The sequence below is a fragment of the Mastigoproctus giganteus genome, unplaced genomic scaffold (assembly GCF_048544385.1).
Source record: "Mastigoproctus giganteus isolate SK-2022 unplaced genomic scaffold, ASM4854438v1 scaffold_15, whole genome shotgun sequence".
Taxonomy (NCBI): domain Eukaryota; kingdom Metazoa; phylum Arthropoda; class Arachnida; order Uropygi; family Thelyphonidae; genus Mastigoproctus; species Mastigoproctus giganteus.
In genome coordinates, this window is record NW_028328292.1 from 5659822 (window position 1) to 5686079 (window position 26258).

A 26258-nucleotide genomic window follows, 5' to 3' on the forward strand; every position below is an offset into this window, starting at 1 on the left:
CCACAAAAGCTACTTGATATAATTTTGCAGATGCCGCTAGCTCTATTTTAATCACATTTTCAAAACCTGTATAAAAATACAGTTAAACCCTCATTAAATCTTTCAAGTTTCCATCTATCTTGCAGAAACGTATGTTTACGAGAGTCGTTCAAAAAACACAGTAGAATCTCAGTAATCTGAGTCTACTCTAATTATAATTAGCGAGACTCCAATTAGGAGGATTAAGCATAACTCTAATTAGAGTTCCGCTTAATCCAAAATTACCACTAGCAAAAAAAAGTAAGTTGTACCCTATGTAATAAGTTTGTGAATTCGCATAAGTATTTTCATTTTTACAGTAAAAAAACTGTTCACTAAAAGGTTGAAAATAATTTTGAAAGACTAATTGCGTAACTTGCTATAGACCTAAACTACAAGTCACATATTTCTGCTTATACTTTTCATTGCTTAAACAAATTTATTGTTTCTTTTTTTTTAAGGAGAGTTTATCTTCTCTTTCATTAATTTAAAGTTTGTTTATTCATTTAAATAAATAAATAATAATATACAATTTTTATTTTGTTCTCATTTCGAATAATCCAAGTTACCCTAATCCAACAACAGTGAGGAAAAACATATCCATCTGTCTTTATCTGACATTACTGGATTGCACAGTTAAAACACACCTTCTTGGGACTGTTTACCAAATTTTATGATTTTCTAAAAACGTTTATCAGCTAAGGTCAACGGCATGTTGGAATTGTTTCAAAAATTTCCTGAGGACTTTATTTCAAATTATTAGTAAACGAGTTAAACGCATTGATTCATCAAATTAAATTCAGAGCCCAAATGACTATCGTGCCATTAGGCTTAAATGTTTACACACAATTACTGAAATCACCAAATTCAGTCCATTACTCTGAATCACGATTACTCAAGACATTACCAATATATCTTGTGTCTTTGGTTCAAAATCGCTCTTTTAAATCGTTTCCAAAGGATATCTTTGGAAACGAGCGAACAGTGAGTAACACACATATCCATCTCAGTCAAAGGTAATATATATTGAGTTCTTAAAAAATAAATTGCGCTGCTATAGAGGAATCAAAGACGAAACCCTGCATACAATAACTCATAAAATAAAATATGCAGAACTCGCAATCTTCCCACACGCGCATTCAGGCTTCCGATTAGAATATCAGGAGCATCAACAACTCCTACATTATCATCACCAGAAGTGATTTCACAAAAATTCACGCTTCAGGTCATTTTAAAGCTCTACAATAGTAGTTAAGGTCGAGCAGAGTGCGATTTCGATATATACTAAATAAAAGATGGCAAAGAAAATATCGCACCTCTTTATACAAAGGGAGAATTTAAACATTCGTGGCAATCATCCGCGAGTTTCTCCTTCCTATAAATGATATTCTATGGAATGATTCTATCCGTGTTTATATATGATGCACGAAAAAAATACTGCAAGTCCGTAAATACTGAATTATTTGTGGTTTATTTCTCCCGAAATAATCAAGAGAAATAAAAACCCACTTGCAAAAAATTTGGAAGTTTTTTTTTTCGTTTTAAACGAAAAAAAAAACTGTATTACTGATAATTTTGTAATCAATAAGCACAGTGCAAATCCCAGCTTCCTCACCAAATATAATACGAAGTGACAGTCTAAGAAGCAGAGACAATGAAAATAAAATTAGAGTTCGAAGGAAAATAACTGTCCCAAAGAATTCTTAAAAGTGAACTTGAAGTGTGCGATAAATCAGACACTTGAAATTATAATACACTGTACAAAGAAGCTGGTGTCGATATGACAAACAAGAAAAAGAACAATGATGTAATTAGCGTTCAAAACAAAAGCATTAAATCTGTGTTTAAGAAAAAAAAAGAGCTAAGAAAATGTACGAATGCATTAAGAATGAGTGAAAGGCATTCTAAAATTATCTTAAATTACAACTCCAAAGAGACAGGAGATTGTTTGAAAAATTCTTTTCGATTAAAGCAACTTAGACAGGTCACGATTCGTTAGTGCGTCTTACCTGTAAGCTGCTTGTATTCTAAAGACAGTTTGTCAGTCTTTATAATACAAGAAAAAAAACTTAAGAAAAATTCCGGGGAACCTTAAATCTCTTCCAGTTTGAAAAGGCCCCAAGTAAGATCATCTCGCCATTAATGATATTCGAATTCGAGTCTCTCAAAACGGGTGGTGTGTGACAAAGCCTGGACTAACAAGGGTCACCCCCCCCCCACACACACACCAAAAAAGTAAGGAAATAAAAGGGGGCCTAGGTTACAACTTCCGAAAGAGACTAAAATGGGCTAATTTTCGATCTAAACTACATTATTATTAGACATATAGTACAAGGAAGCCTGAGGCCTATTCTGCACCAGCCAGAAAAAAATTTGAGTAACCTCAGAGAGAGAGAATCACCAAGAAAGGGAAGGATGATGATATTCAGCTCAGGACCATGGGTGTACCAAGCCCATACTCACCAGATGTGAGCCCCTGGGGTTAAATCATAAGGAATACGTATCCTTACTTCTTATCTAGAAAAAAGGGATTCTTAAAGAAGTAAAATTCTCAGATAATTTAAAAAAGATCTTAAATGGTTTCTGCTCTATTAACAGATTTCTTTCTTTTTAGTTATAGCTTTGAGGCGACGATGTAAGGAGAATTTCAAAGCACTATTTAGATCAGACTTTTTAGCGTGTAATTTATCTGTGTGCATTTTTAGTTTATTATTTATTCAATAAATTATGTTCATAAAAATTTTAACCATCCTACAAGTTAAAGTAATTTTAAAGCACATTATTTATACCTTCGCTAATGGGTCTTGCCGCCAGGCCATATTTTGGTGTTCGTAAGCAAAATATATCAAACATATTAAAATATCCTTGCGTTAAATCTATTTTTTTTTCTGTTTTGTTTAAAGAAATTCCAAAGCGTTTCCATAAATTTTGTATTGAAGTTATTTCCATAACACTTATTCCAGCACTATACTCGCAACACGAACTTTGAAAGCCCAAGAAAGAATTTATCTTAGAAATCTGCGTTTAAAAATTGGTTTGTAGAATTTTATTGTTGGAATAAAGTCGTTGAATTCTATTTAAATTATATTTTTTCGAGTCCCTGATTATTATTTTATTTTATTTTATTTTTTTTTTTGGTAGGCCCAAAGCACAGTGACTAATGGAAAAGAAGGTCTTGCTTGCTTGCGGCATTTCAATTTATGATATTTTACAATACTAATTTTGATTTCGCTTTGTGAACTGATCTCTTCTTTTCTTCCAGTTACTGTTGCTAACTAACCATCTCCTTAGGATTTTCTTGTTTGATAATACCATACCATCTTAAACCAATAAAAATAATTGGATTTACATCAGTTGAGTCTTACCTTCTCTGAAGCTGGGGAGTCTTCCATCCCTTCAACTGACTTAATTTAGTATCCGATAAACGGACCACCAGTGGGAGTTCGGGCATCCATACTAAAAAGTGGGCTTGTCCTGTATACGTGCCATATTTCACAAGTACAGAAGCATTCTGAGAGCCTCGTATTTCAGAGCCATCCAAATATACCGAAGTGCATGAAGGCGACACCTAGCAACGAAGAACAAAAATAAATAATTTCATAATCCATAAACAGCGATTGCCAAACTTTTTTCCTCCCTCTGCCTCGGAATTAAATGAATATAACTGCGATCCTCTCAATTCAGATCTTTATTTATTTAAATTCTATATTAAAATGTTTAATTTTAATTCTTTATTTATTTAATTTTGTGTTAAATGGATGATGCAAGATTCACTGAATAAAGAATCATCCTTTGAAAAGCTTGCGGTGTTACATGATGCCGTTGTGTTCAACGTGGGAATCATCGGTTCATAACGATAAAATTATGATTTTATCGTGAAAATCTGCTTTAATGGAACATAATGCCACAGCATAATAAACCGTTAATATTTAGAGCACTTCTACTAAAAACTGACCTTTAAAATAGATTCATCTGCAGCGTGACAAGAAGATTGTAGCGTTACATCACCCACTTTACCGGCCTGGCTAACAACGAATACCTTCATCGGTTGCGACACCTGACGGCCATTCAGAACAGCAGTATTTAAAAGCTGGATTGACTAAAGAGAGAGAGAAAATGGAAGAAAATTATCTTATACGTACTTGTAGTCCAAATTTTTATCGTAAATATCTAAGTGTTTTCTTTATTATTGTATGGCAACAAACTCAATAACTCACCTTGGCTATCGGCAGCACACCCTGTACGTCATCTTTCTGGATATCCAAGCGAGAGGTCATCTTAACGTTGTCATCATCGAAGTCATACTGCTCAGCCATACTCGAATCAAGCATATAACGTAACTGCCAGATGATGCGTCCGTTGTCATGGTATCCGGCATCCTCTTCAACTTCAAAGAGCCAGGTGAACACCTCCTGAGTACTAAAAAAAAGAAGATAGGGGAAGGTAAAGAAGGAGTGGGCCATACATCTTAATTAAACAGATAATTGAAAGTTTCAACTGGGGTACCGCGAATTACGGAGAAAATTTAGGAAAGCAGATCCATCCGGTTGTCTGCGAGCAATTTCTGCCTATTTCAATTACAGAAACGGGCCTTCGGCGTGCCATTAATTACCGTGACGTAATGAGTTCCCACCATGTGAGAATAATTCCCCCGCATCTTGGACGAAGCGCACAGTTAAAGCCCCCACTGTTAGTGCTTCACGCAAGAGGTATTTAAGAAGGCGCTGCTTTTAATAATCGATTAGTCAGTCATGATACAGTTGACCTGGAATCCGCATTAAGTCGTGTCGGAGACTTCGAGGAACATTTCCTGCAGGATTCTTCCATCTGGAGTTAGTTTTCGGTTTTTTTTTTTTTTTTTTTTTGAAGGATGGGCTTTCTATTCCGGTCGATCGATGACAAGGTGAACGACATTTGGTGCATTGCAGGGTGCTGCTGATTTGTTCACTTGATACTAGTATCAAGGCTAGGATGGGAGTTTGCTGTACACAAGGCATTGGGACTGGCCCGGACATGAAGTAAATATGTATCCCAATATTAAATATCAGATAAAAGACCATTCAGAATTGCAAGAATCTAATGAAAATTTTGGATTTAAATATTTCCACCCTATATTACAACAATATCGCATTATAAAGATAGCCAGTGTAAGTATCCTCTACCACATTACCTTTAATATATGTTAAATCGGGAAGATAAAAAATGATGTTCCCCATCGATGGGTTGCAATTACAGGTGACCTAAAAGTCTTATGAAAAAGATACATATTTTCTGGCGCTGGCCCAAACCCACATCACTGCGTTTTGAAACCACAAAGACACTTTGATAAGAAATTATGGGCAGCTAATCAATTAACACTTCTAGTTAGACGTTTAAATTTCGTATTTGTTATACAATTGGAAGGAAATGACTTAAAAAAAAGTCAGACTCCGACCCTTGATTAACCAGATAATGGTTAATTGCTGCACGGTTTATTGGCTAAACGTCATAGCGATCATATTTATCCCATGGTTCCATATATTTTTTTCTTCCACAATAGCCTTGAAAGAAAAAAAATTGATATGGAAACCATAAAACAAAATGCAACAGGGCACGGTTTTTAGCAATTCCAAAAACAGTTTTTCACACGATGATAAAAACCGTTGGCAGAAGTTATTATACATCGACTTCGTCCAATAAAGCTTCTATGATGTGACATTCACGACATTTTTGTGTAACAAAAGAATGAGAAAACCCCCCTTTGTATAACAATGGGGCTTTCTCATTTTTAGGTCAGGTTTTGTATTTATTTACCACCTCAGAAAAGATGGTTGCACATAGTATCCCTAATTTCATAAAATGTGATACAAAAAAGTTTACTTGGACATTACTGGCGAAGTTAAAACACACATTGTCTCTTACTTAAAAATGAAATGTGCCGTTCTGATAATTCCGACTGAGAAAGAAAGACTAAAAAATACGTTGAGCAAACACAGTAGACATTTATTTTTCTAAATTTGTGTCAGAGTTCAAATATATTTCAATGTTAATGCTCATACATATGAGACGCACAGCAAATTGTCGAGCCAAAATATTGCAAACTTGAAATGGTCACGAATTCCATAAATTCTGCTTTAACAGTCCCCAAGTAATGGGAATTACGAACTTGTTTTCCTCTCTCTTCTATCTCAATGGCAAGGACGACAATATTGATATTAATCTGTTCAAATATTGCGTGCTCAAGTCTCTCCACCCCTCTGGAAGCTTTCCACCGTCTTACTAACTAGTTTACCAAATGAGGGGCGTATCCTTGCTGCTTGGGGAGTAGGACACGTCATGTTTGCCAGCGGTACTCTCTAGATAAACACCTGGCTCGTAATCGATTAAGGTAGACACTCCCTTGGAAGGTGGCAACAGACCGAGACGAAAGTCACAATATGAAAGAGATGGATATTGCCAGTGAGTGTCCAGATCTTGGAAACACCCTAAGTCCACAATTTTATTCTCCTGCCTTCTTCTAACACCATCTGTTGGTCACGAACTTCAAATCACGGAATTCATAAGTTCGTGGACTTCGATTTCTTTCCTGGCATTACCATTTGCATAGTGTGTAAGAGAGCACGCAAGCGTATACTTGAATTGGACAATATTACTGTTCACAGTTGTTCTACTGAAACCAATCTCATTTCCTTTCCGTGAAAAGAAAAACTAATCAATCCCCCCCTAATCTTCATGGTAATGACCCTCTAATGTTTAGCTGTCGACAATGTCCTCGTTAGCGAAGAACATTCGAGTTTATTCTGCAGGGTATTTCGCATCGTTACCGATAGTCCATTAACGCGCACGGGTTGCTCTGTCGAGTCTGTTCTGTTAGATGCATGCAAAGTTTCCTGGGAAATCCCCCTCTTCCATGTGGGGCTGAACATTACGAAGAAATGAGTCACCATATGAATGAATTGCACGCAGCTTTGTTTACAGTTCTGAGTATTGCAAGAATGGCTCTGGATCCGATGGAAATCGAAATTATTGAGTAATCTGATAAAAGTTTGTTAGTTCAATTAAAAAGAATTACTTCTAATCACTGTTTGCTAAGTTTTCAATGTCCGGATAGTCAAAAATTTTGTTTATTTAACATCATCTGATGAACTGAATCAGAAGATGTCGTTACAAAGAACGTTATACCACAGAAATCTTTAGTAATAGCAGATTGTTTGTGTTAACTGATCACTATTCTTTTGATTTTATTAAATTTTAAAAATCCTTCGAGAAAGCCTACTTAGATTTCTTTAGAGAACAAACTTAGGGAAAGCAGTTCCAGATACCAAACATAGATGGCGCTTTAGTTCGGGCAGTTGGTCGGATTGATCGATATCTCGCTATATAGCGCACATATTGGATGACTACAAATGAATATTAAAAATTCATGTGCTGAAATGAAACCAGATGGCGCGTCAGTTTACTGATTGACTCCACTGCATGCAATTATGGAAGTTAGCGGCTAATGAGCAGTAGACTTGATGGGAAACTTGGGTACCATATGAGCATCACGCGCAACGTCGATGGCTAGGGAATGTTGTGGCTGTTAGGAGAGCTTGTTAGATGGGATGCTCTTGATCATTTTGCCTTGTCCAGACAGCTGAGGCTGCGACTCATTTGATAGAATTTATCTTCCGGAGAAGCTATATTAAGACATCAAGTTCCGGTTAAAGAAATCATTTAAGCATGCGCAGTAGGGATTCGAAACCCTTGCAGAGGACAATAGCGGCGATCTCATTAAGTCAGGGTTACTAGAGAGAAGCCATGGAAAGGTAATTCACGTTCTTTCCTTCCCATCACCCAAATTTTAATCAGAGAATGTGTCTGATTTTTTTTTTTCTTTTATTTATTCTGTCTGCATTGATTTCTGCCCTGGGGTAACCTTTCCTTCCAAAACGTAATTGTTTTATAAACTCCCCTTGATTAAGTTTGCTCGTCAAACACAAACAAATTTAAGGCGAGCTTCAGCTTTCTTATTTCCGTTCATTTCCCTGGAGGCTTGTCTCTACCTGCCATAATCATTTTTTATCATTACAGTTACGCGTGCTCTTTGGTCGCCGATAAAGGCCAGAATGGTCAGCCATTGCTGTTGGGTGACCTTTCCAGTTCGTTGCCTGTTTTCAAGGTCTATTCAGTTGTTGCGCTGAATCCAAAATAGCTTTGTGGAACTTCAACAACGCAACTGATGATATTATACTTATAGCTATCAGCTGCTCTGATTTTAATACCATAGTCCTCTTCCATTTAAATTAATCGCATTTTTTATTTTTTTTTAAAGATACAAGAAAAAATAAATTAACCCGCGTCATCAGGGAATAAAATATATTCAAAATCCTTGCAGATACAAGAAACAGCCTGTCTAGGATTCCTACTACTCCTGCTCACATGATGATTTTTCAATTAAAAGAAAGGGTATCTTTAAGTCAGCTGTGAATAATGAAAGATACAGCATGGTGAAAAAATATGGAGCACCAAGTTTCCTTTCATCTTCAAGCTGTAAAAAAAAAATGTTAAAAAATTATTATATTTAAACACTCATCTGTTTGTAGTTGAATTATGCAATGTGCATAATTGAACTACAAACAGATGAGTGCGCTCACGTACGCAATTAAGGAAAAAATTCTGATTGAACCATTCACACTGATTACACGAATATTGACCACAGAGCGATCTCGTTTTAGGTGTTTCGCCAAATTTCTTACTCAAATAATTTTCCTCCTCAGAATATCAGAAGATATTCCATTAAAAACATCAAATGGTCTAACTTTAGGTCCTCTACTCAACGTGATTTTAATGGCGATATCTTAGGTTCTTTAAATGTGGTTAATGTCTCTGAATACGCATTATGTATTCAACCTGCCCTTCTTCGTGTCACAGCTTGCTCTGCTAGAAAGACACTTTGCAGACCTATTATTGTTCCTTGGCGGATAGAAAAACCCAATTTTAGGTCAAGTCAACAAAGCAAGTAAAAATTTCCAGCGTAAGTCTTGGCCAGAATCTTAGGTTAGCAAAATTAAGAATATTCATAGAGAACCGAAGAAAGAATATGTAAAAGCAATTGCTAAACAAAAACTTGTCTCGTAGCAAAATTTAGTCCAAACTACAGGAAATTCTGGCCCCTACAGTCTCTTGTACATTATCAAAAATAAATTTCCTTCGTATGATACATACAATTACAGCAGTCGACAAGGACACGGAAACCACTAATGACATGACGCAGTCAACGTAATTTTGGATCAACTGCTATCTCAAGATGATCCAATCACTGAAACTTTTTAATTAAGTATCTAGAAATTCCAGGTACTAATTGTTAAAAGACACAGGCCTCTTTAATACCCATGAATTAAAGTTGGCTTTAAGCAAACTCAATGTAAATAAATGTCCAGGATTAGATTTAGTGGAAAATGACCTTGGCAGGGGCATATTCAGGGGTGGGCAGAAGGGGGTATTCTCCTTAACCAAAATTTTGAAATTAAAGAAAAAGAAGGCAGGAGGCGTTCTAAAAAAAACTCAAAACCCTGGTCACCATGCTCCCCTGATGACGATACCTGGACCTCGTCGCCATGCCTTCCTCCCCCTAGGATGACACCTGGATACGCCACTGGGCCTTGGCCTATGCAGATGACATTGTGCTACTAATTCCAAGAAGATCTCGCCATCAACTAAAACAAACACATAACCTTAAAAACAAAAATAATGATTTTCAAAGGGAAGCTTGATTACGGTAGACCTCCTCCAAACATAAATGGTAAACAAATCCCTCTGGTACCCCAACTAAACCATTTTGGGTTAATTTTGGACAACCAATTAACTTTCTTCCCTCATATAAATAATATTACCATGAAGATTAAGAAGTTTACTGCAGCAATCATCCTTATCAATAGAGGATCAAATGAGGATTAAGTAGAAAAATACGTGTTATATCATACTCCATTATTCATTCCTATAGCTACTTTTGCATCCGATGTCTTTTTCTCTGCGCTACCATGTTAGATTTCAGGACAAAAATTCTCTACAACGCCTAATGCTTTTTGCTATGCTGCCAGCCTGCAGAACAGTGCTTCTGTTGTTCTTTAGGTCATTGCTGATGTCTTTCGCTAAACCTGCATGTAATCTTTAAAGGTCTATGATACCAGTTTAAAGGTGGTGGTCTACCTGATGTTCTTGGTATTGCTTGCAATCTTTCAGCAGACATTAAAAAGAAAACGATCGAATCTGTAACGAGCTCATCAACGTATGGCAAAAACGACGAGGTACCAATACTAAACTCAATTTAGGCCAGGTTACTCGTTTCTTCCTACTTTCACCACCAGTAAGAACGTTCGTAAGTGGCTTTCTCCTACACTGCTCAACAAAATTAACAGAACAAAATGTTTTTCATAAATATTATATTGTGAATAGTATCACCGAAGGCGAATATTTAATATAATAGGTATCCTGGCATGCAAATTCCGAGTATCCGGTAGAAATCGATCTACCACTTTCAGAGCCGCATATAATGCAAATTATTCATACCTATAAAAACACGGGTTGCTAAACGTCACTTCATTCCGTTTTCTGGCTTGCTCAGTGGGATACCGAGATCTCTTGTACTCAGGATGGCAAGCCATCGTTATTTCAATGATTCTGTGAGATGGCAGGCAGTTGAGCGACTTGAAGTGGTGGAGTCGCAGACGGAGGTGGCACGTTAGCTTAATGTGTCACACAGTGTCATCTCGGCACTACAGAAGCAGCTTCAGCTGACTAAGGCCGCCCGAAGGCTACGTCAACCAGAACAGACCGCTATCTGGCTCTAACAGTAAGATAGAACCCTAAGATGTCCTGTCACCAACTGTCTCTTGAGGTTGCTGCAGCCATAGGTGAAAACATTTTCAACCGGACTGCGTTAAGATGGCTCAATTCAAGTGGACTCGACGCAAGGAAGTCAATGGTGTGTATTCCATTAAACCGAAACAAACGCACAGCTCGTCGAAACTGATGCCATAAATAGAGACTTGGAACCCTGATAAATGGGGTACAGTTCTGTTCTCTGAAGAAGAGTCCCATTTTAGCCCACAAACAGGTTCTAGACGTTATTTCATCTGGAGACCACGAGGAATGCGGTACCATCCTTTCAACATCAGAGAAAAGGACACTTATGGTAGAGGCGGTGTGTTCGTGTGGGGCAGAATAATGATCAACGGCCGCACCCATCTTCATGTTTTTGATAGGGAGTACCGTAACTGCGCAGAGGTACGTACCAAAAACAGATCCTCGTCCCTATTTCAGTAATGCGGTTGGCCCAGATTTTCTTTTCATGTACGACAACGCCACTGCACATAGAGCTCAAGCATTGGAGGAATATCTTGAAACTGAAGATATTCAACGATTTCCGTGGCCAGCACGATCACCAGACTTAAATCCGATCGAACATGTGTGGGACGCCCGACAGCCAACTCCTCGGTCACTTGATGAGTTAAGGTCTCCGTTGCTGGAAGAATGGGATTTTCTGCCACTGAATCTTATAGACTCCCTTATGTCGAGCATGGTTCACCGCGATTAGGCCTGTTTAGATGTTGAAAGGGATCACACGCCCAGGGCTGTAATGGAAGATATATGAGGGCATACTCCGTATACCCTCCAGATTTTTTCAGTTGAATGGCGTCTACCTTCTGGTTTTTGAAAGACTTGAAAAAACAAATATTATTAAAATATTTACTGAAAATTAAAAAATAAATTTATTAGAATTTGATTCTTAGGCAATACTTATAGTTTTATTATTTAATATATATATATATTAGAATGGGGATTAAAAATAATGCCAGTAGCATGGCAAGACAAGAGCGAAAATAACCAAAATTTAACATAACGATAAACCAACAGGGAGGGAAGAGAGGGGTAACAAGAATAAAATACTGCAGCAGAAACTCAAAGATAATTTAGAACATCTAAAATGTCAGAATAATAAAATAGATTAAATTTCGAAAGCCAATTAAAATAGAAATTTAACGGCGCCCCCTCTGACGGGCACCAGGTCCAAATTTATGTAAAATATCACCAACAGAGATCTAGACCACTACAGTAAAATACACCAAAAATAGACTGACCATTACGCCCCATCTCAACAGAGGACCACAAGGCCAATAATAGTCAGGGAATCGCTGCATTTCGATCGCTGGACAAATCGCCGCAAAGGCGAGTCGATCGAAAGATCAGTCCGCCATCTGATCCCCAGATCGAACCGCCAATGCAGAAGACTTGAATAACGGTGGACCTGATGCAGCGAAAACTAAAAATAGAACAGATACAAGCACTCGAATGCAAAGCCACACTACCGACAAAATTAATCTTAACCGGATTATATAGATGAATAATGAACTATGGATGGCAGCGTTAGCAATTCGCCCACTACTGTCATGTGATATAATTATACATATATTTGAATAACGTTTAAAATAGTCGGAAACTGAATCTTTCATAATAAAAATAAAATAAAAAGATACAGCAAACATCAGAGGCAGCAAAAAAGCATATTCCCCTACATGATGCCTGAAATATAACCATATAAATTAGAATAGGGATTAAAAATAAAAATCCATAGTTCATTACATAGTACATTACTGAAATATCTTATTTCTAACAATCAATATGCAAATGACTTTACTAATGGGTATGAATCTGTTTGAAGTGATCTGAACCCAGATCTCTTCAAACGAGTTTGAAGAGATCTGGGTTCGATTCCCGATGACGGGAGGAATTTCTAAAGCTCTCTTTAAACGAGGCTGCAGTTAGCTGATCTCAGGAGTAGGTCTCTCCCCAGTGAGTTATTCCGGGTTTTTGAGCCCGTACAACACGCAAATCGGTTAATAGTTATACACACAACACAAAATGGTGCAATATGGTCAAGTCGCTGATGCACTCTACTCCAAACAAACAGAAACAATGTGGTGACAAACCGGAACGACACTCCGGTCTATTCCGAGACCTGCATCCAGTATATCAGAATGGCACCATTAACGTTCGATGATTTAACTAGTACTTCATCAAATTTATTTAACTATACCTGTAGCATATTAGTATACAAACATGAAAGAGTCTGTCTTATTGTATTCTTTATGTCCCTAACACTGTAGTGTAGGGTCTGCTGTGCCCAACACTAGAGTTCCCGTTCTCCAATTGCCTATGGTAAGTGGAGAATGGGAAGCCCCATTGGAACCTTCTGTGAAGTTCTCACGGTAATTGCGCTAACTGAATTATTTCCCAAGTTACTGTACTGCGCAAGAATCTTGGTCCGTGCTACTAATCTGAATCATTTCCAGTGACCCTTCCAGCGCTACCTGGTTAGAAGTAACTTGAACTACTTGTTATGAGTTATGAACGCGGTAGCTTGGATAGCGTGTCTCTCGCTCTCTCTTGGGAAATATCACAAAATTTCTTAGCACAGAAGTTGATTATTGGATCACGTCTTGCACCTCAATCAGAAAGTAAAAATGTAAATTTTTTGTTTATACTCAGGGACAACCACAGAGGACCTGAGGAGTTCACAAGATACAGGGGGGGGGGGAGAGAGAGAGAGAGAGAATATAAAAGCAGCACAGTGGTGTTTGGCTGTCACATGAGCTTCAAACGCGCGTACTACGTTGAAAACTTAAGGTTCAAAAGAATATGGTTACTGAAGAAGGAAAGATATCATCTTGCCAGAAAACAATTACAGTTGTGTTCCATGAAGGCACTATGTGGAAATTAATAATTAAATTTCAAAAGGTAAAAACAGTGACTCGACGTATACTTTTAGATTAAATGGTTGAGTGATCGTTACCCAGAGGATTTCTGGGTAACAATCACTTTAAAGAGAAAAGGTAAAATTAAGAATGTACGCACGAGTTAACGAAAGGTTTCTATAATTCGGAAATATTTTAACTAACAACGTACTACTTTAAAATATTAATAAATTAATAATCTAATGTGCGTTGCCAATATAGATAACTGGATAAAACTATCATCCTATGTCTTCTCTCAAAATTTACCTTCTGAGGAAGGTAAAATCCTCAAAGTGCTTCAATTTTTATTGATTATTTCTGTTCTAAAAGGTCGGCAAGCATGAAGATATCAAGGCATCACCTTTTGAGGTCGATTACCAGAAAAAGCCTGGCCTGAAAAGTAATCCGATAAAATCCATCGTTGGCATCATGACTATAAAAGTAATTTGTCTCCCCTTTCATATTACACAAAACTGAAGTTGTCTCTTGGACCGCATTTGCTAGAACAGTTGTGATCTTCAGGAGCAATTCTGATGTTTATCCTCTTTACAAATGCTGTAGAATTAGGAGAAGCCAATAAAGTTTCTGTTGGAAGGAAGTTAGACGGGGGGGGGAGAAAAAGTAGAAGTTGATTGGTGGCGACAGGCGTCATTTAGCTGCGCTTAGGACACCGCTGTAATCAAGAACGCTGGCTGGCTTCGTATCGTTCTTCAGTGGCGTCTATTAGCGGTGTTCTTTTGTTTCCTCGCCTTCACACCTCATTAGTGTGAAGTGTTTCAGCCTGGGGGAGGGGGGAATAACTAACTGTTTATCCACTTCTCCACACACAAGGCAGAAATTAACTTTCCTTTCTCAACTTTTCTCTATTGTTGATTAGACTATATTGATCACTAATTAACGCCAGGCGGCGCTTCGGAATGCCAATTTCCTCTTAATTAGTTTCCAATAATATTCAGGTAGTTTGGAAGGAAGGTTTATTGTCTTTTTTAAGTGGGCAGAGGCGTGAATAGACGGATTATGCGTGTATGTGCTCTACTGACGAATAGTTGGGAACAGTATACTGCAAACGGAGGGAATAAAATTCGAATAGCATTTACACAAATGAAAAAATCGAATAGTCAGATGGCGGTATAGAAGAGACAGCAATAATTTAATCACGCTAAGGGCATTTACTAAAAGAATACGCATTTCAAAAGATGTCTTTCAGTATGAATGATTCACACTAGTTTTACACTAAACTACATCAAGTTATGGGATGTTCCTTAAATTGAGAAGGCATTCATTTTTGACCACCAGTGTATGTAACTTCATTCCTTATTCTCTTAATCGGAATAGTTTCAAAAGGGTTTCACGCAACCCTTTGTAGCTGCAGAGTTATTTTTGGAGGAGTTAAGCCTCAGAAAACAGCAACTTGCAGCTTAATTCATGCGCTTAACATAGAAAGAAAAGAAAAGTTTGAGCTTAGAAGACGATATTTTTTAGATAATAAGATAATTCATTAGAATCAGATAATTCTAATGGGAGTATTACTCCCAGTTAGTATATAAATAAAGTTTTAGTTTATACTCCGGCGCCTCCGTAGCCAGGAGCAGCAATGTGTAGCACACGCTTCTTGATTAGACCGGGGTTCGAGCCCGTGGCCACCAAATACGGAGGATGCGGAAAGGTCAGGGAATGACCACCACATATCCCCGGAGCAATATGGCCTGAGTTGCTAATGCTCCTAATAACAACAGTTTATACTCCAGGACAGCCACACAGGGACAGGGAAGTTTGCAAGGTAGACAGAAGACAACACTACCGCATTTAGCAGTCACAAGCTTGAACTACTGTCAACTGGATTGCGTGTACTACTGTACCCCTGCGTTTCCACAAAACGAATGGCATTGTCTTTTTTAGAATTTCGTAAGTTGATTGCGCATAGTCAAGAGAGCATATATCAAGATAAAGTGAAGAGTATTATGCATAGGGGCAACATATGTGTATGATGGGAAAAACTTACTATACGCATGCAAGGATCTTATATATCGCAATATCGGTATCGATTTCCTCCAAAATACTGACAACAGAGATTCGGAATACAAAATACAGTACATATAAGGAACAATTAAATATAAACAACATTTTTTTTTTGTATTGGAATATTTAACGTTCAAAGTCCGAAAACGATCTGTAAGATATAAAATCTTACAAGGAAATTGTATATAAAGATAACAGATAGTAGTAACACGTGTCTGTGGGAATGTTCCGCCGACTTCAAAAGAGAACAGACCGCATGGGAAAGGAATATTGATATTAAAATGGGAGGTTGAATCTAGCAAGGATGGAGACAGCATGGGAAACTCACACTAGCGAATAGTCGGGATGTAAATTTAAATATTGAAGTACGAGTGGTTAAATTTCTGAGCGAAGGTGGGCCAACAAAAAAGGGCGGTACACAAATTCGAAGAACAAAAAGAGAGAACGCGTAACCAAATGTCCTGTCCTGTCAGCCAGTTGAGAAAGTTCTGACAAAGTTAAGATGGAGTAGTAAGTTGTAAAGGGTTAGATAAGTTTAAGTGCAGCCAGTAAGTTAGGAAGGGTTAGAAAAGTTTCATGATAGAAGAGAACAGTCGAGTAGTTGGTCATATGGTTGGTAATGGAAGAAATATAGTAGAGAGAAATAAGCCTAGTCCGTAATCGTGAGGTAGTGAAAGTGGCCAGTATGCAAACGAGTGAAGTGTAAGGAGAAATAAGCCTAGTCCATCATCAGAAGGCAGTGAAAGTTGCCAGTGTGCAAATAAGTGAAAGGAAGAACCTTGGTAAACCGAAAGAAGCAGCCTTGTGAAGCTGAAAGTAGGAGCCTTGGTAAGGAGAAAATAAGCCTAGTCCGTCATCGGAAGGAGCGGTAGTGGTCGTATGTAAACGGGTGAAGTGTAAGGAGAAATAAGCCTAGTCCGAAATCAGGAGGTAGGGAAAGTGGCCAGCGTGCAAATAAGAGTTGTGTAAGGAGAGAAATAACCATAGTCCGTCATCTGAAGGCAGTGATAAAGGCCAATGCGCAGATAAGTGAGCTGAGAGGTAAAGTTGTAACCCCGAGCCCGCCAGAATAGCTGAACCGAAGGCTAAGTAGCAGTATCGAAGACCAGCCCATAAATTCCTAAGAGACTCAGTGATGCCCTATCCAGACGTAGACTACAGCCCATTGAGAAACGAAAGGCCCTACCAAAAGATCCTGTTCAGTATCAGAAGTAAGTGTTTAATTAACATGAGTATTCACTTGTAAATTATAGGACTTTAAAGAAGGGTTAGGAATTATAAGAGGGACATTATAACATATATAATAAGAGATATGTACCTTAAAAAAAATGTGTAATTAAGATAAGGTTCCCTAGATAAAGGTGAAGAGAGAGAGAGAGAGAGAGAGAGAGAGAGAGAGAGAGAGAGAGAGAGAGAGAGAGAAAGAAAGAATTATAGATATAGAAAATTTTCTTGAGTAACGTAAAGTAAGGTAACAGTTTTGGAAGTGGGATAACTAGAGGGATTATAGAAAGATTGTTATATATATATATGTAATACACTGAACTGTCATAAGCTGACAAGTCAGAAGTAAGGTTGTTAGCATAACTTAGGGATTGAGATAAATATTGATTTAAAAGATGAATGCTAATGTATTAGTAAAGATAAATAATCTAATTAGAAGGAGATTACCCTTAATGTTGCTAACAGAGAAATCTTATTGTTAAAAAAGAAGATTGGAATGTGAGAGACAAGCCTGATCTATTAGAATAAAAAATGATTTACTCAGAGAATGTTTTACTAAGTAATGTATAAAAAGAGTGGCATAAGAAAAACGTTGTTAGCCTTGTGATATAATGGAAGAAGTTGTACAAGAATATAACTAAACTTAACCAATCATTTTATGCTTTTACGGTAATAGAACAATACTAATTATAATATGTACTGGATCATTGAACAATTTCATTTATGTAAATATGTAATAAAATTGTGTATATTTTAAACGAAGTCTTTGTTTAGTCATTTTGAACATACAGCCAAACCCAAAGGAGGAACATAATAATATAGAAATCTCTTTGAACCGGAAAGCTCCTGATAGACATAAGAGTCAGATTGCAAAGTGGGAAATTGCAAAGTACTGTACCTTTATTAGGTAATAATAAATATAAGGGAGGATATAATTAAAAAAGGGGTTGAAATAATAAAATATAAAAGAATTATAAAGTAAAGACGCCAAAAAAAAACCTCTCCCCCACAGATCACTTTGGCTAGGGACAACTATCATTCCATTTTTAACAGCATAACCTTAAGTTGGATTCTACACTTCTTCAAATCAATAAGAGGTGTGTAGCATCGCTTTAATCATACCCGCAATTAGACTGGTAAGCCTTTCAGTATCAACTCCCGCTTATAAGAATATCTAGCTACAAGTTTCTTCCTTCTCCTAGTATCTTACCGGGGATTTAAGATGATCGGAGAACAGATACAAACAAGCAGCTGCCTCCACACCAGTATTAAAAGGAGCATATAATTGTAGTCTGCACCTCCAGACAGATTTTTAATCACACCCTCCTTTTTACGAATTGAGAGAAAAAATAATAAATAAATAAATTTTCTGTTTATACTCCGGGACGCCCACACGGTCAGAGGAGTTCAAAAGATACACCGAATACAAGAAACAGCACCGTATTCAGCAGTCAAGGGCTTGAATCCGGGTCACTCAAAGCACGTGTACTTATGCACCCGCGCGCCTGACCACTCGACTATGGCGGCCTCTATATTTCTACCATGGAATTCACAGACTGTCATAGCATATAACGAATAAAATGTACTCAAATATTGCGTTGGTTTTCCATCTCACACTTAACTACTGCTTTTGCGGACAAAGTGAAAGTTGGAAACACTTGCTTCTGGAGTGCGTACATTACAACGATATCAGAAACCGTCTCCAGAATAAGATCCAGGACTTCCCACCAGCAGATCTGCATCAACTGATATGTACCCAAAACAACCTCGAAGCCTTCCAGACCTTTGCAGCTGAGGTATTTGCCTGGAGGAGGACACTGATCGTCAATCACCGACGTGGAAATGCCGATCATTAACAATTCCACTGCCAACTGAAAGTCACCTCTTCTACTGACTATTTTTTTTTTTTTTCTAACCTCCGTTCTGCATTGTTTCCGGGTCCTGCCCTAGAACTAGGAGCAGCTTTGGCTCACCTTTTCTTCTTTCCCACTCTGTGCAGGATAGATAACCACTCTCCCATTTTTTTTTATTTTTATTATTATTATTATTATTTATTTTTTTTTTTTTTCATTCTCTCTGCTGGCACCCGATTTACATCTTTCTCTTCACTGTAGCCAGGGTGTGGGATTAAAATTATTTATTTATTCTTTAATTATTTTTATTTTTTATTTATTTTTATTTTATTATTATTTTTATTTATTTTTTTTATTTTTCCTCAAACCTGCATTTTGCACTGTTTCCGGGTCCTACCCTGGAACTAGGAGCAGCCTTGGCTCACCTTTTCTTCTTTCTCCCTCTGTGCAGGATAGATAACCACTCTCACATTTTTTTTTTTTTTTTTTTTTTCTCTTACTCTCTCTCTGCTGGCACCCCGACTTACATCTTCCTCTTCACTGTGGGATTAAAATTATTTAATTATTCTTATTATTTTTTTTTTTTTCATTTACTTAGCTTCATTTTTTTTTTTTTTTTTTTTTTTTTTTTTTTTACTCGTGCTCTGTTCTGACAACTGGGATGTGGACTATCATTGGTGCCAGACAGCTCTCCCTTTTTTTTTTTTTTTTTCATTACAGGGAATTTATTTTATTTTTCTTATTTTATTTAATTATTTATTTTATTATTTTTTTATTTATTTATTATTTTTTAAAATTTTTTTTTTTTTTATTTATTATTATTATTATTTTTTTTTTTTTTTTTTTTTGCACCACGGGAAATACATTTTGTTTCTGTTTTTAGTTTAATTTTTATTTTATTTATTTATTTATTATTATTTTTTTCCCTCTCTGGAGTGGGCCCCCAGAGAAATCTGGCCCACCTTTTGGCAACATCAGGTGGTTCAGAGTCTCGTATCGAGACAGTACGTGCTCCATTGGGACTGGCCCACCTTCCCGTGGTGTGGACGAGTACCCAGAATCATCTGTCCAGGTGACTGATGCTTCTGGGTAGCCAAGCGGTCAGAACATAACAACAGAACACACACATAATACACACAAACCGACGTCACACACATCTGGCCCATTTGTAGTGATACTGTTCTTCACAGAGATACGAGGCGGAGTTGAACTCACGTTCTAGGAGCCGCCCTTTACAAAAACACATGTCCACATGTCCACATCTCACACTTAACGCACATTAAAATTAAAATATTATATGTAGATTAGCGCAGACCAAATGCAACAATAAGGGGGGGCAGAGAATTTCTGCACAAGAAAAATGAATTGTCTTCGCAGGAGCTGTACAGACAATTAAAATAGAGGTTTGGCTGCAATACTGCTATCTTTCTATTTAATTTGCAGAGAAAAGATTGAGAAAGTGAAGATTCGCCTCTCCTTGCATTTTTAATAGCTGACGGACGAATACGTACTGCTAAATGAAGACAAATCTGCCAAATTTGACAGAGACATACAGTCTCTGTCAAGTCTGACACGCTCATAAAAATCATTCATTGCATCTGCCATTTTTACATCGGAAGAGATAAAAAGCTGTCTCCTCCAGTCGTGATATACAATCAATAGTCGCATCTGACTTACCTTGGTCATCGACTGACGTCGCTTCCTTTATTAATATTACAATCTTTATTGCAGAGAGAGGAATATGAAATTGCATCCATAACAACCACATTCACGTTGTCATAGCAATCTACTTGTATTTATGTTGTGCTTTGATAAAATCTGATGCAGATGCTTTCCTTGCCATCTCATCCCCTATTCCTCAAAGGAATAGGGGCTGAGATGGCTAATATTTCTTAATTGTTGTTGACTTAAGGCATCATTACTGTCTAATTCTGTAATTATACAATGGATATTGCTACACATTCCTAGAAATTAAAGACGTTCAGACCTTCCACAAGCATTAATGGATCACTAGCCAACAGAGTGAATTCGTTAAGAGTAAATTATAGATTAAAATAAATCCGACTTTAGCAATTTAAGCCTATACAAGAAGGTATCAATATTTTCATACATAATAAACCAACTCTCCCGAGTTCCATATTACACCATCTTCAAACCAAAAATTCCTCTAAGAGGGCAGCTGATTATTACACCAAAGACTGTCTTTGGTCTAATTCATACAAAATAATCCAGAAGTATTAAATAAGGACCAGGAATAATACAGTTGTAAGTGTTAGCTCTAATTTTGGAATAGCTCCATCTAGTTCAAGAGTACTGCACAAGTTATCACAGTTGTCAGAAGTACGTATTATCATCAGTTGCCTTGGCATTAGTTCCGACTGACATTGAGAACAGGGAAAGCAATCAATTTATTTGGAATATCGCCAAATTTTCTTCGAAATATCCCATATATGCGTCGTTCAAAACGGATGTTTCTGCAGAAAATTTATAATAATTTTAGACGTCAAAATATGGCCGTCGAGTTTCCTGTTAAGCCATTTCTTGGTAAGACCATGGGCAGACACCCAAATTACAAATAAAATCAACTGAATTCTACATTTCGGATACGCTGTCCGCATTTATTTACACCAAACGGTTTAAAAACTGAGTTAATCACATCTTATAACACTGATACGGTGTTATTATGTTTGTTTTTACATTAGTTCAATATTGTCACTCCCATGACTAAGAAATGTCTGTTGGCATCTCCCATCTAAAAACATTGTCTCGAATATCGCATCTTTCTTACATTATTAAGTTTACCACGTCTTTAATTACAGCAATACTCCTTCATATATTAGCTTACTTTCACGTCTTGAGAAAACTAATTAACTTCAAGCACGTAGCACAAATTTTTATTTCAATTATCCAAGCCATTCCTCATTTACTTCATCTACAGGTTTTTAATTTTCATTTTTCTTCTGGCTTCTTATCACTTTCCTCAGTTCACGCGAAAAACTTTTCTGACTCAACTTATTACTTCCACAATTAGTTTTTGTATGAGTGACATTCAGTCTCTGCTTAATTTTATCACCGGATATTATCACAAATATTCAAGACTCAATCTTCCGTGGGTAAAAGTTCCCAAGAATCGTATTAGATATTAATTCAAACGCATCCTGCCAAAGTTATATCAATATCTTCTCGATTTCATGCTCGTGAAAAGTGGATCTTTCTTATGCAAGATCGCTACCCATATGCAGTAGCTTGCATTCGTGTTAAACTTCAGCTGCCATTTCTCAGCCTGATTTTTTTATAGACCTCAGCCCATCTGCCTGCTTAATTTTTATAGAACTCTCGTTGCAGTACCTTATCTTGATAACTGACATTAATTACCCTGCAAGTATAAAGCAGATCCTTTAAATACTAATGAGTGGCCCCGCGCAGTTGTTTAGCAGCTTGATTCGTACAATTATTTTACACTCAGTCCTAGATTCGGTTTTGCTCTTAACTAAGTATAATTCTCCCTATTAGTAATTACATTTAGAACTTAACCACTTACTTTAATGTATTTATCAACCGCAGTCTGATCATACGTGATGTTATTAAAAGGTAAAAACAAATAAAGCTAATGTGGAAAAAAATGCGAAATGAAAATTTGAAAATTGCTGACAGGCAATAATTTCGAACTACTGAGAAGAATTTCGTCTGTTGTTTACAATTTTGTTTCCCAGAATGAGAATTATTTAATAAAATAATAAATTTTCTGTTTATACTCAGGGAGGACCACACGGTCAGAGGAGTTCACAAGATCTAGAGAATACAAGAAACAGCATCCGTCTTGTACATACATGCAAAAAAAAAAAGGCAACGCACATAATATCCAGTGCTTCAACTGCAATAAACTGTATAGTGATTATGGGTAGTCTATGTGATATGTATGTAAAAATAATTTCCGGATTTCCATTGGTACGATTTTAACGAAATTTGGAAGGAATCACAAATCTTTCTAGAAGAGCAAAATATAAAATTTCATGAAATCCATTCAGTAGGAGCCGAATTATTACATGCGGACGAACGGACAAAGAAATAATAATTGTCGGATTTCTATTGATCTGATTTTAATGATATTTGGAAAGGCTCAAATATAAAATTAAATTTCGTGAAAATCAGCCCACTCGGAGTCGAGTTGTTACATGCGGACGGAAGGACGAACACGTTGAAGACAACAGGAGCATTATGCATATTGCTAACACACCTAAAAAATAAAAAGGAAGAAATAAATAAAACAAATGCAAGCAAATCATGTTTCTTTATAACTCTCATTCGATTCCATTAAAATCTCTCTCTCTCCAGAGTCAACACGATATTGTACGTTGTTACCAGAAGTGCTGCAAGATTCAATAATCATTTTCAATCAGTATACGCAAGTCATGCAATGATTTAACTTTCTATCATGTAGGTTAGTGCAACTCCATCATTTTAACATAGCTATCTACCAAAGTAGGTGAATTAAATTAATTAATTACATTGGCATCGTTTTGGTTATACTCATATTGTGAACGCCTTCACAACGAGTTGCCATGGTATTGTACTACCTCGAATAAATAACACTTCACCAGTGGAGAAGCCTTTGCACTTAAACACTTTACAGTCTATATCAGTACACACCATCAGGCATCTCTCAAATTGTGAAGTTATACTTCACAACTGGGTTGTCACTATTGCAACACCAGGGTAACTGCCCGCCCACCGAAGAGAAGCCAACAAACTTTGAAACGGTGCCGTCTGGGTGGTGGTATCCGCCGAGAATAAATAACAATAGTCTTCTCCACTGGTGAAGCGTTATTTATTCGAGGTAGTACAATACCATGGCAACTCGTTGTGAAGGCATTCACAATATGAGATATAACCAAAATGATGCCAATGTAATTAATTAATTAAATTAATTAATTCAACTACTCTGGTAGATAGCTATGTTAAAATGATGCATTTGCACTAACCTACATGATAGTCATTCTACCTCGTAGCACGAGGCCTTTGTCCTTAAACACTTTATAGTTTAACTTTCTAGTAATGATGAATTTCCTGATTGTGGTCAGCAGTGTTTTCAGACTTCTGCATCTCTCAAACGTATTACTGTTCATCCATTCATCAATCAGTGTTGTAACTTGCTTGTCCAAAGCTCTTTCCGAATTGACAGAGAGTCTCAGACCAGCTAGAAACACAATTTCACCAATCGTTCAAAATTCGGATTAGATTTGCTCGTTTCTTTCAAATTCCTCCTCCCTGCTCCCCAAAACCAGGTCCAACCTGAAAGCAAAACAACATCATAAAACGTAATCAGCGCCCTATTGTAAACAATATTAGCTAGTCTACACAGTAAAACGACGCTGCGGTCCACGTGCTTGAGTGACTCCCAAATACGGTTATGTTCTTGTATTCCACCTATCTTGTGAAGTCTTCTATTTGGATTAAGAAATGACCACCGAAATGTTTAAACCAGTGAATTCTTTTCGCATTTAGATAATTGCCATGCATCGTATCAACAGTACTGCAAGAAGGATCATTAAGTTGAGGGAGAGTTCGGTGTTTGTAATCAACGCATGGAGAACTCAAATTACAAGCGTGACCATATCGAACACCTGTTCCTGAAGGGCAGTTATTAAACGCATGCAAGATCATTAAGCCTTAATAACTTCATTCGGGTGTGTCGCGATAATTAGCAGCCCTTCGAGCATGCTGAGAGATTCATGTCAAGTCACCCATAACAACGTTCTAGGAACACCCTCCACCCTCCTCCTGAACAAGTCATCTTTTAACTACAGCACCAGGTTTTTCACACAGCTGTAAATACCGATGACGTTATCACCGGCTAATTCGCCACCCTAGCAACTAAAGAGAAACAGTAGCATGTATACTCCTGTAGAAGTATACGAGCTACATTTCAAGTAAGAAAAGTGTCGTGATTTAAGTGAATAGCAAATTCTTCTTCATGTACGTCAGTCATGAGAAAAGGAAGCTCTTGAAGAAAAAATAAATGTAATGTGAATAGCTGGTGTAATAGAAAATAATACGATTTTCCATTTTGTTTCGAAAATACAGAAAAAATAAAAACTTAAATTTCTTCCGAACTGATTCTTATAGGAGAGTCAAAGTAACCCCAAAAAAAGGCGGACAAGCAAAGTCAAGTTGTTTCATCTTGAGCAGGCACGATTGGGTTAGTAAAATTTTGAATAAATACTGTATTGGTTGTGTCATTCCAAAAGTTAATTGACATCACGGTAATTAATATAAGAGAGCCAACTTCAAGTCATAAAATCCTTAACTTTTCTAAAGTTACAACAGCTATAAGCTCATATATTCTATTCATTATCGCAAAATATTATAATCGGAATAGATTTTAATAAATAAATTCTGTTTATATTCTGGGAAGACCATATAAGCTTAGGAGTGGAGTCCACAATATAAAGAGATACAAGAACATTGCCGTATTTAGTAGTCACGCGAGCTTGCCCCACGGTCACTCAAACATGTGTACTTCTGTATGCTCGCGACGCATCACAGAAATTAAATCTTATACCATTTATGAAAATAGAAATGCAAATTATCAATCCAAAGCCAATACTCACCCAGCAAAGCACAGAGGTATGGAATCATCCAAGGATAAAGCACAACTGCTGGCTGACTAAACGCTAGGAAATCCTACCCCACCCTACCCATGCACCAGCTCCTAAACGAAGGGCATTACTTACTAACAAAAGGAAGATTAACACAAAAGAAATTTTTAGGAATCACAGTGACAACTTCGTCATGGATGCATCTGTTATTGTGAAAATTCACAAATCCTCACATTTTTGCTATGGCCTACTTACTATTAGAAAACCACCCATGGATTCCCCGATGTGAGCGATAATAAGAGATTCAGCTGAAAACACGGATCTACATATGGATGAATCCTGTTAAGCAGGAAACAATTCTAGCAAACTAAGAGACGAAACCTAAATTCCACTGGCGATCGGAACCTATACGAGCGTAAGCACAACTGAGTTGCCATTGTATTAAATATTGCCTATTTAATAGCAAGTAGAACCTCGCCCCAACTTTAGCACTCCGAACGGCCTAAATTCGTCTCTTCATGGACTCAACGACGTGTCGAAAGCGTGCCACAGGGATTCTGATTCATGTTAACTCAATTGATTCCCACAGTTGTTGCAAACTGGATGGTTGAAGATCCAATTGAATGGGAAGGTCGTCGCAGTAGGTTGAATTCACTTTCATATTCCCAAGACCGGTTCTGTATAATTCTGGCATTTTTAACAATTATCTAAGGCATATCCTGTTTGGAGAACCCATTCACAAATGGATACACTTCAAACAAGAAGTGCACCTGGTCAGAAACAATTTCCCA

General features: G+C 37.1%; 1 protein-coding gene across 1 annotated transcript in view; it reads right to left on the reverse strand.

Annotated features, from left to right (window-relative positions):
* Positions 1–26258, reverse strand: part of dtn (transmembrane protein 132C dtn) — a 174370-nt gene that overhangs the window by 15457 nt on the left and 132655 nt on the right. The window contains exons 4-6 of the mRNA XM_090389350.1: positions 4236–4437; positions 3974–4117; positions 3384–3586 (exon numbers count right to left, since the gene is read on the reverse strand). Coding sequence (XP_090245476.1) covers positions 3384–3586; positions 3974–4117; positions 4236–4437 — 549 coding nt within the window. The remainder of the gene's footprint in view (positions 1–3383; positions 3587–3973; positions 4118–4235; positions 4438–26258) is intronic.